Source organism: Bos javanicus, chromosome 14, assembly GCF_032452875.1.
Source record: "Bos javanicus breed banteng chromosome 14, ARS-OSU_banteng_1.0, whole genome shotgun sequence".
NCBI lineage: Eukaryota > Metazoa > Chordata > Mammalia > Artiodactyla > Bovidae > Bos > Bos javanicus.
The window spans coordinates 24919678-24932621 of record NC_083881.1 but is presented as its reverse complement, the minus strand read 5'-3'; the positions used below and the strand labels follow the sequence as shown (position 1 = coordinate 24932621).

Here is a 12944-nt window from a genome sequence, read left to right as displayed (position 1 = left end):
GTCTGTTATAGTTTCTTTGCATTTTGTTGTTGGAGGAGATGTTTGTCCAGGTACCAGCATTGCAGCAGAGGGTCCTGGGTCCCAGCCCTTCTCAGGACCAAACAGCATCATCATGGAACAGATGCTAAGTGACCAAGCAAGTGAAATGACCACACGGAGGCGTTTCCGTGGTGGTCAGCGAGCGTCACTGGTTCTCTAGTGGGCAGACGTGGGGCAGCCTTCCCGCAGGGCAGCCTGGGAGCTATGAGTGGGGGTGTTTTCCAGCCATAGGCGTCACCAGAACAGAATTAGGAATTGCCGAGCCATGACTTGCTAATGCCTTGTGGAAGGTGGGATGGGTCCAGCAGTCATGCTATGAAGAAAACAGTCACAGGAATTTGCACTCAAATCAGGGCCTTTTGTAGGACACCGGCGTCCAAGCACATGGTTGATGGTAATTCGCGACACTTTGTTTTCCGACAGGGCGGTCACTGGAATAGCCGTGTCCCGCAATGGGTCGTCCATCTTCACAACCTCACAAGGTGTGTTTTCCTACCTGAAAGCTGGGTTATCTTGAGTCATAAAGCGTCCAAGTGTCTCGTCGTCTCTCAGTCCAGGACTGTACCTGCTGTGTCACCGGCACGTAAAATTTGGGCAGTTAGTTTGTGGTATAATACGTAAAATCTCAGTGTTCATTTGCCAAAAACGACCGTGGAAAATGCCTTTCTATTGCTGATAAGCTTCCTAGAATTTTAAGGGGCGGGGCAGCAAGAGTGTGCGGCGGGCCTGTCCCTCCCTGGGGCGCGAGGGCGTGACCAGAGGCAGCACAGCAGCACGCGGGGGCAGACGTGCGATTATGTTTTCCACTCTGTCACTCAGTGTGTAGTGTATGAATTCGGTTTTTTGATTAGGTGTTGATTGTAGGGTTAAGTTCAAAAATCTAATTCAAACGCTGTTAATGTGCCTGTACATTGTCAGAATCCTGCAGAAGCCCTGCGCCGGCTGGTTGATAGTCTGGTAACTGTATCTTAGTGACACACGAGAACTTCACTGTTTTCATCCTAAAAAGGGGCTCAGCCTTGGGCTTTTCCTGCTAGCCACAGCTTTGTTTTTCCTGGAAGTCTACACGACATGCCATTAACTGATGCATGTCTCATCTGCGTCCCATTTGAATTGTGGCAGGTGCTCAGGAGGGGTAGGAGATGAGAGGGGAAGAGCTTAGCTGCCCCTCATGGACTTTGAGATGCCTGGTTTGGACAGAGTTTGTAGCGGTAACTGACCGCCTACCTGTGCTTCAGTCTTTATCATAGGAAATTCTGTTTTTCTTCCATTAAGCTGAGGCCAGATTCTGTGCAGCCACACCGCTCCAGTAGGTCAGAGCTGCTGGTCTCAGATCCTGGGACCATGGCTTTCATTCCTTGGCATGTCATTCCTTTCTCTGTCAAATACAACCTTGGATTTCATAAAATAGAATTTCCACAAAGCCCAGAAAGGGATCCTACGGTGGACCAGGGAGTGTGCCTGCAGTGTGCACAGGCCACGCTGGGGGCGGCCAGATGGCAATGCTCACGGGAGGAAGTCGGCACGCTCGGCCAGGGTTCCAGTCCCCCCAGTCTGCCGTCATCACACCAGACAAAAACCCTTATTTTTTAGCAAAGCCTGCGTTCTTAGCTGGGTTTGTTTGTTAAATCCTTAGGTTCCCTGTACTTGTCTGACCTTGTAAACCATGAGTTTTACAGGCATCAAGGCTTTAAACCTCTGAGGCTTATGAAGCCTATGGCTTCTTTGTGAACCTGCCAACATCCTTTTTAATCAGAAGCTTTTGTTATTTTCTGTTTGTTTCTTCACTGTTAATAGCTCATATTGCTGATCTGTGTGCATTTATATTTCCATGTGTATTACTGACTTACATGTACCCTGACGGTCACCCTGGAGTTGTAGCTTTTCATCAGAGGTGCGTGTATCTAGGAGTGTGGGCAACCCCACAGGCGATCCCATCATCTGGGAGACCCACTTGTGGCAGCCTCTGGCGTGGTCACCCCCAGAACGAGGGGACCCTCTGATGTTGAGAAAGCATCTTCACATGCCAGGCTAGCTGGCAGTTTCCTGTCTGACACCCCAGCACACTTCTGCATGTGGTGTTGGCAAAAAGTAGGTTGAAATATTAGATTGTGCTATAAAGAAGAAATGATTTAAAGCTCATCTCACCTTTTATTTATCGTTTGTATGTTTTCAAGTTGGGAAACATTGTTGCATATTTCAAATATGGGTGTTTGGAGCACGTTGCAATTTGCAGTCTTATTTAAGAGGTAACCTTGATGCACTTCTAAAGCTTCTGTTAGGCAAGAAAATTAAAAAGCTTGGACATTTTAATCCCCAGTTTATTATTTAGAAAGTTAGTGTTTCTCTTCCGTAAATGCTAATGCAGCACTAGGGTTGCTGTTTAGTCAGTCAGTCGTGTCTGACTCCTTGTGACCCCCATGGACTGTAGCCCGCCAGACGCTTCTGTCCATGAAATTTTCCAGACAAGAATACTGGAGTGGGTTGCCATTTCCTCCTCCAGAGGATCTTCCCAACCCAGGGATCAAACTGGGGTCTCCTGCGTTGGCAGGCAGATTCTTTACCACTGAGCCCCCTGGGAAGCCCGCAGTACATCACTCTATAATGTGGCTACTTAAAAAAAAAGGCAAAAAAAACCCCTTACATTGCCAAGATCTTTTGGTTTTCTTTAATATTAAAATTTGTCTTTTCCTCATGTGTAACTTTAGAGTCTTATCAGTTATTAGGTTTAACTCTGCCTCTGGTCATGGCTCTCAGTTGACCTCCTCGTCATGGCGCCATAGGTCATAGACTTCACAGACTAGAGAGTCCTCGTGGGGGACCCAGCCCTCGGTCACCTTGCCCATTACCTCAGCACGTGCTGGTCATGTCTAAGGGTCAGGAAGCCTTTCTGATGCATTTGTTTTGTTGCTGTTAAATTAGATTCCACCTTGAAGATGTTTTCCAAAGAATCCAGGATGCTACAGAGAAGCATATCATTCTCAAATATGGTGAGTTGAGTTCGTTTTCATTTTGTATCAGTGTTATGGTAGAAATTCATGGAGCAGTTTGCTTTATACACACACACACACGTGACATTTGTTTCTTCCCAGATAATTGGGTTTATTTCTGTGTGGTAGCTACAGAATGCCTTAGGTAGATGCCTTGTAAATTAAATCAGAAAATTTTCAGGTTACCTCTTTCTCGTGTTATCGTGGTTTTATTTGTAGCCTAGAAAGCTTACATTGCTATCCAGTAGAATTCTCAACAGATCATGCCTTTTTTGGAACTGTCAGACTAAATGTATGTGTGCTACTTATATAACTTTTAATGCATTTCTAAGTTGATATCTAATACTAGAAAGTCAGTTCTTCTGCAAAAAAAAAAACAAAACACATTTTATTGTTGATGTAAAGCATCCGAAAGATTTTGAAATTCCCTAAAGATTTTAGAAGTTTTCCTTCCCCACCTGAGTCTGTAACCCAGAGTGGGTGTTGGGATTCTTAAAGACAGTCCCTACCTGCACCCCCCCGACTCTGATGTAAGTGGGGGTCCCTCAGCCCAGGGCAGTGAGGGCGCCTGGACCCCATGAGAACCATCACGCTAGATCCTTGCACACTCGACCCACTTTCACTTTTCTACATTTGGGAGGAAACGAGGCATCTGGAATTAGCCAGATGAAGAGAAACTTCATGAATATGAGGAAGACCAACATAACCAGAATTGGGGGTTAATTTTGGGGGGAACTTGTCAGATAGTTTTATCACATTAAGGAGTCATTTAATTTTTGTAAATTATTAATGGTGAGTCACTTGTATTTCAGGCTTTATCATCCTGTTTGCTTTTACCGGGAGACGCCACTGTCATAAGCTCTTCCTGGGATAATAACGTGTATGTATCTGCGGGCCCCTCCCTCACTCCCCACGCCGTGTAGCCCCTATGTGGACCTGAGGGAGGGGAGCACGGGCTCCCTCACTGTTTTCAACAGGGAACGGACGAGGATGGTTGGATTTGAATGTGATTCTTTGGCAGCTCAGTGGTAAAGAATCCGCCTGCAATGCAGGAGATATGAGTTCGATCCCTGGTCCAGGAGGATCCCCTGGAGAAGGAAATGGCAACCCACTCCAGTAGTCTTGCCTGGAGAATCCCATGGACAGAGGAGTCTGGTGGGATATAGTCTAAGGGGTCACAAAAGAGTCAGACATTATTTGACTTTAATAATTTCTCCAGTTGGATTCTATTTTTCTCTAAGTTTTTAAATTGAGGGGAAAACACAGATGAGCCAGACCCAGAAATTTCTAGTTTTAAATTCACATTTTAAGTATTTGGTTTGATAACATGAGAACAAATGATTTGTAATTCCAGTGGGCCATAGTGAGCGTAGAATTAAACAATCTAATGCTTCTTGAAAATGTGTTTAAGAATCTTAACATTGAGCTGGAATGCTGTCTTAATAATTCTCATTATCTTTTAGCTATTTTTATTCCATAGCATTTGGAAGACGCCAGGACACATTAATGGGACATGATGATGCTGTTAGTAAGATCTGTTGGCATGACAACAGGCTGTATTCTGCATCGTGGGACTCTACTGTGAAGGTTTATAATTTCTAGATTAAAATGTTTGGATAATATAAATAGTATAAGCCATTCAACTCCCTGCTGTTGATGTGTTCAGTCACTTTTTCACTGCTTTTCACAGAGTGGTATGGAAGGATATGGAGGTTATCCCCTTCGTGTGTTTAGTGTGCAGTGTGGGGAGATGTTTTCCTGAGCTTGCCCTGTGCGCTCCACTGGGGGTCTAGTGGTTCATTAGAGAAACACGCAGCGGCCCATCTGAGCTCATGCAGCTGTGAGCTAGCAGCTGACCAGTGAATCAGAAAGTATCAAAATAAGTGGAGAATCGTTGAAAAATACAGACACACTCCTTCATCGTTACTGATACAGGGCCACACTTGGCCTTTTCTCTGAAATCTTGCACAACTTTGCTGCATGAACCACAGCAGCATTCATCATCCTTGGTTTCCAGTTTGCTTTTATGTAAACAGAAAGCAAGAACCTAAAACCATTAGAATTCCTTCAAGTTTTTCATCATTTCTGCTTCCCCCAGAGGGGGCACTTTTGTTGGTAAATTTTCTTGCCTACATGTAAAGTCAAGTCGCTCAGTCGTGTCCGACTCTTTGCGACCCCATGGAGCCTACCAGGCTCCCCTGTCCATGGGATTTTCCAGGAGTACTGTAGTGGATTGCCATTTCCTTCTCCAAGGGATCTTCCCGACCCAGGGATCAAACCCGGGTCTCCCACATTGTAGACAGATGCCTAACCATCTGAGCCACTAAATTTTTTTGCCAACTTGCCTTTTTGAGTTTTCTCAAAACCTTAATGGGGCTTCCTAGGTGGTGCTAGTGGTAAAGAATACACCTGCCAATGCAAGAGACATGAGACGTGGGTTCGATCCCTGGGTTGAGAAGATCCCCTGGAGAAGGGAATGGCAACCCACTCCAGTATTCTTGCCTGGGGAATCCCATGGACAGAGGAGCCTGGTGGGCTACAGTCCACGGGGTTGCAAAGAGTCAGACACGACTGAGCACTCAAAACCTTAATAGACATGACTACACTTCTGCACTTCAATTTTAGTTCACAAAGTACTTAAGTCACAACAGTAAGTGCAAGGGGTGGAGCAGACCCGGGCACAGCGGACCCTCAGGAAGCACGATGGCAGAGTTAAGAGTGCAGGCACAGGCCAGAGAAACAGCCTTAAGACGCTTTGTTTTGTTGGGAGCTATTAAGTGGGAGTTGGTCAGTCAGGAGAGTGTTTGCTGCGCATTAGCAGTGCTCTTAAAGGAAGTGTTCTGCGATGCATCCCATCCCAGGTGTGGTCCGGGGTCCCCGCAGAGATGCCGTGTGCCAGGAAACAGCACTTTGAGCTGCTGGCTGAGCTGGAGCACGACGTCAGCGTGAGTACCTGGGCCCAGCGGAAACCACCAGGGGAAGCGGGTTCTTGGCTTGATCTTTTATTTTGCTCACTGGAAGAGAGCACGGGGGCTGTCAGTTCAAGTTGATCCTTTGGGTTTCCAAGTCCACTGTGCCTGTTTTTCCCTGTTTTGCTGTTTAAGAATTGGCTGCCCTCCAGCCAGATTTCCACAAGACCAGTTTCCTAGCATGACATTGAATATCTGGGTATCCTCAAACTATTTGGGCAACCGATGTGTTTCTGACACCTTAAGTGGAAGAAGCTGTCTGTCTAGGGTGAGGACACCGACGTGTCTACACGGCCCTGTGCTTGCAGCAGGGGCAGAACTCAGCTGGCACCGCGCCCTCTTCACTCAGTCCGTCTCCTCGTGGGCATGGCTGCATCTGGCACTGAGGCCTGTGGTATTGTCTTCCCTCTAGGCTGTGAACTGTTGCCTGATCTTCATGGTCAGCAGAATAACCAGGGTTGAGGAATATTTATACAGGATGTAGTTTAGCCAACCTTGAGATTCCCCAGTTCCCCCAAACCCCCCACATCCTCATGGAGCCCCTGTGCTTCAGGCAGCCTGGCATGCCCTGCCACTTGTCACGCATGGAGTCACTATTCTGAGTCGGTCAATTTTAGGCTCTTTGTCAAACAGCATTTTCCAGTAACACTTCATTGTAGTCACTGGCCTATGAAGATTTCACTTGTAAATAGGTGGTGCTGAAAGAACGGGCTGAGAAACACAGCTTCATGACCGTGGCTCTGATGGACTACTGCGTGTGCTTCCTTCTCCAGGTGGATACGATCAGTTTGAACGCTGCCGGCACACTGCTGGCCTCGGGCACCAAGGAAGGCACACTGACCATCTGGGACCTCACCACGGCCACCCTGTTACACCAGATTCCATGTCATGAGGGGACTGTGGGCAACACTGCTTTCAGCCCAGGTAGCATCCTTTTTTAATACAGATGATACCAGGGGAACTGGAATTACTATTTTGAAATAAATAAGAATGTAAACACAGTTTTCCAGGAGGCTCAGTGGTAAAGAATCAGCCTGCCAATGCAGGAGATGCAGGTTCGATCCCTGGGTCAGGAAGATTCCCCTGGAGAAGGAAATGGCAACCCACTCCAGTATTCTTGCCTGGAGAATCCCATGGACAGAGAAGCCTGGCAGGCTACAGTCCATGGGGTCACAAATAGTTAGACATGACTGAACAACTAAATGACAAAAATGCTATTTGCTGATAAAAGGGGTTTTGCCTGTGGGTTAAGGCTGCTTTGTGGGAGAACACAGTGCATATAGCATGTGTACCTATTAGAAAAGCTGTATCGGATACTCTTAATTGCTCAAATCACTGGAGAAATTAATTTATGAATTCACACCAAAGGGTCATCAGCCCAGTGCCTTAAACACAGAAGCTTTTCACAGAGAGGTTAGTCCTCATTGGTTAATACAACAAATAACTCACGTGAACATTGGGCTCCTGGACTCAGAAGTGAAATCTCAGATGGTCTAAAGCCGTAACCTGCACCCTGTCCTGCCCCGTGTTGCAGACAGTCGCCACGTCCTGAGCACAGGAGCCGACAGCCGTCTGAACGTTATCGACGTGCAGACAGGAATGCTCATCTCTTCTCTGACTGCGGACGAGCCCCAGAGGTACTCTCGGGTTACTCATGATGAAGACGTTTACAGACAGGCTCGCAGTCACCACTCTGGGCCTGCTCTAGCCCTTCCTTCCTGACGAGGGATGACTTCCAAATCCTTCTTGCAGGTGCTTTCTCTGGGATGGAAACTCCGTCGTATCTGGGAGTCAGTCTGGGGAGCTGCTCGTCTGGGACCTCCTTGGGGGAAGGGTCAGCAAGAGGATCCAGGGCCACGCGGGTAAGGTGTCTCCCGCTGACCTGCCTCTTCTCCCTACATGCTCCAGTGCCTCCTTTCCCACCAGAGAACACGCTCTTCTCAGGTTATAAGCCCCCGGGGACCTCTGTGCTGTGAACGTTCCCCTCCAGGTCCTGGCCAGCCTGGCCACCTGAATCTCTTGGTTCTTTCAGGATTTAGATCTGTGTTGGCAGACATTTGACTCCAAAATGGAAAGTTTTTACATTAACTTCTATATAGAGAGGAAAAAAAAGTAAAAGGTATAGATTTTTTTAACACATGCATAGAGATTTTTTTATATATATATAAAAGCAACTTTCTTAGTGGTTCAGTGGCTAAGAGAACGCAGAGGGACCAGGTTCGATTCCTGGTCAGGGAATTAGAGCCCACATGCTTCAACTGTGACCCAAATAAGTTTTTAAAAAACAGGCAACTTCCCTGGTGTCCAGTGGTTAGGACTCAGTGGTTCTGCCACATGGGGCACAGGTTCAATCCTGGTCCAGGAACTAAGATCCTGCATGCCTTGTCACCAAAAAAAAAAAAAATAATAAATTACAGAGAAAACAGTCTTGTTCCCAGTGACTTCCACCTCCCAGGTCCCCTCCTTGGAGGACTTCTCCAGCTGGTGACCTGGCGTGTCTATTATCCAAGGATGTTTTCTTGTGTACGTCTGTGTCCTTCTGCCTGTTGGCTTCTTAGTTTTCTTTACATTTTCAAGTTTGCCCTTTGAGCATTTGGAGGACAGTTAATTCTTGGGTCGATGCTTACAAGTAACTGTTGACAGCCCACCTTCGTCCGCTTCCCACCGTCACTGCTGTGTGGTCATTTCTTCTCAACACTACATTCAAGTGAGGTCTGTGCCTGCCTTCCTCCGCTCACCTGATAGGAACGGAAATCAGCACACTCACCACCAGTTCCCCACTTGTCCCTCATGATACCTGACTTGTTGTAGGTGTAATATTTGTATGTTACACACCTGTGACTCCCAGCTGTTTTAGCTGTAGCTTTACATCTGCGTGGTCTCCTAGTCTTCCCAAGTTCCCTGTCCTAAGCACTTGAGTTCAGGCAAAGATTGTTTCAAAGGACAAGACGATGTGGTGGCAGCTGGGCAGCTCACCCTAACCCCGTGTCTCTCCTTGCAGGTGCCGTGACGTGTATGTGGATGAACGAACAGTGCAGCAGCGTCATCACAGGAGGGGAAGACAGACAAATTATGTTCTGGAAGTTGCAGTATTAAGTGCCTTTTCCTCGAATGTTTTTGAACTCTATTTAATGTACTTTTAAACCAAACTTTTAAAGGAATTGGTGAATGTGCAATTACAGTAATTACAAATTTCACCACATGAGAAATTTGTGGTTTTAGACTTTATAAATCATGGTGACTTCATTGAAAGCTGTTAGTTGTCATCCTCGAAGGCGGACAAGGATGTGGGAGATTTGGGGAGGGAACATCTGTGAGGCAGGCGGTTGTCCCAGGGTTATGACGATCAGAAAGCGAGTCTGGGTGAAAGAGCAGCTGAAAGATAACTAAACCAGCTGGGGGAAACCTCCCGAAAGCACTGAACAGTTTAAGGACTTTGCAAGAAAACCTGAGTATTCTCCGCTGTTGCCAAGTCACTCTGTCTAAATGACACACTTGTGGCATGCCCGCTGGATTGGGGATGTGTGTTTTCATGGAGTGGTCACTTTCTATTACCTGCTAGCCCCAGATTCTGAGAACCTGGGCAAGGATTAGCAGTTCTTATAACAGTTTACTGTGTATAGGAATGGTTTATTTCATTATGGCTGTTACATGCTCATCTTTTCTATGACATTAAAAATATTTTTCTGTAATGAAATTCTCATTTTCTTATTTAAATAACTTGGCACAAAGTACTAGGTACTTCAAATGTTGATCCTTCTAGAAAACCATCCTTAGTACTGTGTAATCCTGTACTTCTGGAACTATCTTGAGAGTCAAGTCCAGACAGATAACGAGGAACATCATCACTGAAAAACCTGAGTGGGTTGGCTTTTCTGAATTCCACACAAGATAAGCCATGAATCAGTAGCACTGATTTATTTTGTATTCAACCTCTGAACCACAGAAAGCATGCAAGGTAAGATTTTTCTCTGTTACTTAAAAACCACTGGTGTATCCTGAATGTTAAACATGGCTTGGGTGTTGCCAGGAAAATCAACAGGCTCGCTGAGGCCCTGCTGCTCGGCCTCCAGTGTGTCTGGGCTTCCAGGCTGAAGGTACTTCTCTGGACACTCAGGGCCTCTCAGCACAGAGGGCTTGTCCCAGGCTCCTGGGTGTTAGCCACTCTGGGAGAGGACTCTCCTACAAGCCTGACATTTTCAAATGATGCAATAACAGACAGACTAGAACTTAACTTTATTTATACATTTTTAATTAAAATAGAATAGGCATAAGCCAAAGAGGGGGGGAAAAAAATCAGGATAATGTGTCATTCTTTGAGCAGGGAGGAGGCAGGAAATGGAACACATGACCAGGACAGTGTCCGGAGACCGTCCCGGGGCAGCTAGGTTACATACTGTGTAAATGCCACAATCAGGTCTTAGCCCACTTAATCTACACATGAAAAGAAGAGTCAAGGTTCATTCTATTTAGTACAAGAATTTTTACATTAAATATATACTGCTTCATTTCTCAAAAAGTGATATCAGTTACTTTTAGAAGAACGAAGTTCCATTACATAAGGAAGGATTAGAAAGTCTCAAATGCACATCGGCAGCTGTGCTAGCTCGGGAGGTACTGTCAGGCTGCGCGGGGCCAGTGCACATCTCAGGCGAATGCAGAACTGCGTCTGGGTTTAGAAAGGCAGCAATTGTTACATTTTGGCTTTTATTCTAGATGCTTAACTTAGTTAAGGCGACAGTTCAAGCGTATTAAGTGAAGGTAGATAAAATGTAATGACAATCATCGATAAGTCTCTTGCAGCTACACACACTGTCTAATAATGCTTACATGGAATGAAACCAGTGTTACTTAGCTGGTGTTACACACACATAGAACTGAAGAAAAGTAATTCTAAATGCACTATGGTGACAGTAAAAATGCAAATACAGCACAGAACTAAGCACTGCTCGATATCAAGGTGATGGTTCTAACAGAGCTGAGCCTGGAGCAGTCATTCTACTCACAAGGCTGTGAAAGCATCAGGTTTCCAGTAAAGAAGCTAGTCTGTAAAAGTCTTTTCAACTGTAAAACCAGGGTAAGGCTACAACTATCTTGATGTCTGAACAAGATATACTGGATCGAACAGTAAGATTCCCAGCCCTACTGTAAGACAGGAAGTCCTCATGCAGCATATGCTCGCTGGCTCCTAGAAAGCTTCAGGTGCATAATAGAAAGGTCAGTTGCCCAAGACGTAAACGGGAGAACTTCTGGGAAGTTTTCACTGTGCCGTGACTTCTAAACCTCAGGAATGGTGTGATCCATCAAGCTTTTCATAATGCTTGGCGCCATCCTATAAGACAGTTACTTTTGTTAGATACTGAGGGTTGGGTTTCTTTTTTCAAAACTGCTACAATGATTCAAGAAAACTCTAATTCAAACTCAGTACTGTTAGCATCAGGTGGGAATGGAGCAGGTTTTATAATGAGTTCAGTTCTAAGGGTCTCAGGTAATCTAGCTGATTACAAATAAGCTATCTATCCTGGCCAGTAAGATACAGGTCCTTGAATCCTTATATGTTAAGGCTGAATGGTTAAAAAAGACAATGCTATTAATGCTATGAACTAGAGGGAGAAGGCAATGGCACCTCACTCCAGTACTCTTGCCTGGAAAATCCCACGGATGGAGGAGCCTGGTGAGCTGCAGTTCATGGGGTTGCTAAGAGTCGGACACGACTGAGTGACTTCACATTCACTTTTCACTTTCATGCATTGGAGAAGGAAATGGCAACCCACTCCACTGTTCTTGCCTGGAGAAACCCAGGGACGGGGGAGCCTGGTGGGCTGCCGTTTCTGGGGTCGCACAGAGTCGGACACAGCTGAAGCGACTTAGCAGCAGCAGCAGAGGGAAAGGTGTGTGGGGTTTTTTTGTAGGGGGTTGGGGGGCGGTGGGGAGGCTATCACTGATTTAAGACAAGTGAGCTCTTCAAGGATTAGTCCTGACAATTCTCCCCCCAACAACCCCCAAAAGGAGCTAGCTGCATTCTATTCCAGCTTCTGGGTAAACAAAAATTCCATTACAGGAGTTACATTTTTTAATGTTTTAAATATCATTTATCTTTCAGGTAGATACTGAAAGGACTGTGCTGGCTGAGCCAGGACAGAACGTAAGATGCTACCAGACAGACAGCCCCAGCCACCCCTGTTTTATTCTCTCTCCTCAGCTTCCAGCCAGGACTTCCAAAATGTTCAAATGTCTAAATAATGCCAATGTCATCCACTAAAGAACCAAAGGTTTGAAAAGCTTGAGAATTAAAGAAGTACAGAGACTCTATGAAATCACATGAGCACAGAATCAAGTCAAAGAATTCTCTACTTACCGTTTAATAATGTGTTCAAAGATAAAAGCAGGCATGATTGTAATAGTAACTATATTTCCAGCTGTGGACAATATGTCTGCGATCTGAGAGTCCTGTTGAAAACAACGAAAATTCTGAGAGACTTTATTAAATATAAAACTAAGTTATTCTTGGTAAAGAAATATATATGTTCTGAGGTTTTGCTAATGTCTCTAAAATCCTAACTCCTGGTATTTAAATTTTTTCCAGTTTCTTTACCAAGTTTTAATTCATTAGAATCAACTACATTGAATATATTAGCCAACAAAGCATTCTTTTTCTAGAGATTAAATAACTGCCCCCATATACAATATTACCACACCCCTCTGCTAACATTAATTCTTAATGAAAACCTTTAGACCTCAAAATAGTTCTATTTAGGAATTTGTAGAGGGCATAAACCATAAAAAATGAAGTACTAATTTGACCATAAACTATTACTCATTTCCTACAACCCCTGGACTAAAAAAAGCAATTGGACAAAAAAGCAACCATTCATTCAGAATCTCATCAACATCTTCACTGCCCAGGTCTTCACAGAATTCCAGTTCAAGGGACTTCAGAGATCTC

At 45.2% G+C, this 12944-nt stretch overlaps 2 protein-coding genes across 6 annotated transcripts in view; one reads left to right on the top strand and one right to left on the bottom strand.

The window, feature by feature from the left end:
• The window catches only part of NSMAF (neutral sphingomyelinase activation associated factor), a 65816-nt gene extending 56121 nt beyond the window's left edge, over positions 1-9695 (top strand). Inside the window, exons 23-31 of the mRNA XM_061438792.1 lie at positions 463-521; positions 2962-3029; positions 3842-3909; positions 4493-4616; positions 5891-5974; positions 6772-6922; positions 7533-7635; positions 7751-7860; positions 9000-9695. Of these exons, the coding sequence (XP_061294776.1) occupies positions 463-521; positions 2962-3029; positions 3842-3909; positions 4493-4616; positions 5891-5974; positions 6772-6922; positions 7533-7635; positions 7751-7860; positions 9000-9094 (862 nt within the window). The 3' untranslated portion in view covers positions 9095-9695. The remainder of the gene's footprint in view (positions 1-462; positions 522-2961; positions 3030-3841; positions 3910-4492; positions 4617-5890; positions 5975-6771; positions 6923-7532; positions 7636-7750; positions 7861-8999) is intronic.
• A 533-nt stretch (positions 9696-10228) lies between these two features.
• Positions 10229-12944, bottom strand: part of SDCBP (syndecan binding protein) — a 53315-nt gene continuing 50599 nt past the window's right edge. For all 5 annotated transcript variants that reach the window (XM_061438797.1, XM_061438793.1, XM_061438796.1 and 2 more), the window contains 2 exons: positions 12357-12448; positions 10229-11330 (listed from right to left, as the gene is read on the bottom strand). In XM_061438797.1, the coding sequence (XP_061294781.1) occupies positions 11276-11330; positions 12357-12448 (147 nt within the window). In that variant the 3' untranslated portion in view covers positions 10229-11275. The remainder of the gene's footprint in view (positions 11331-12356; positions 12449-12944) is intronic.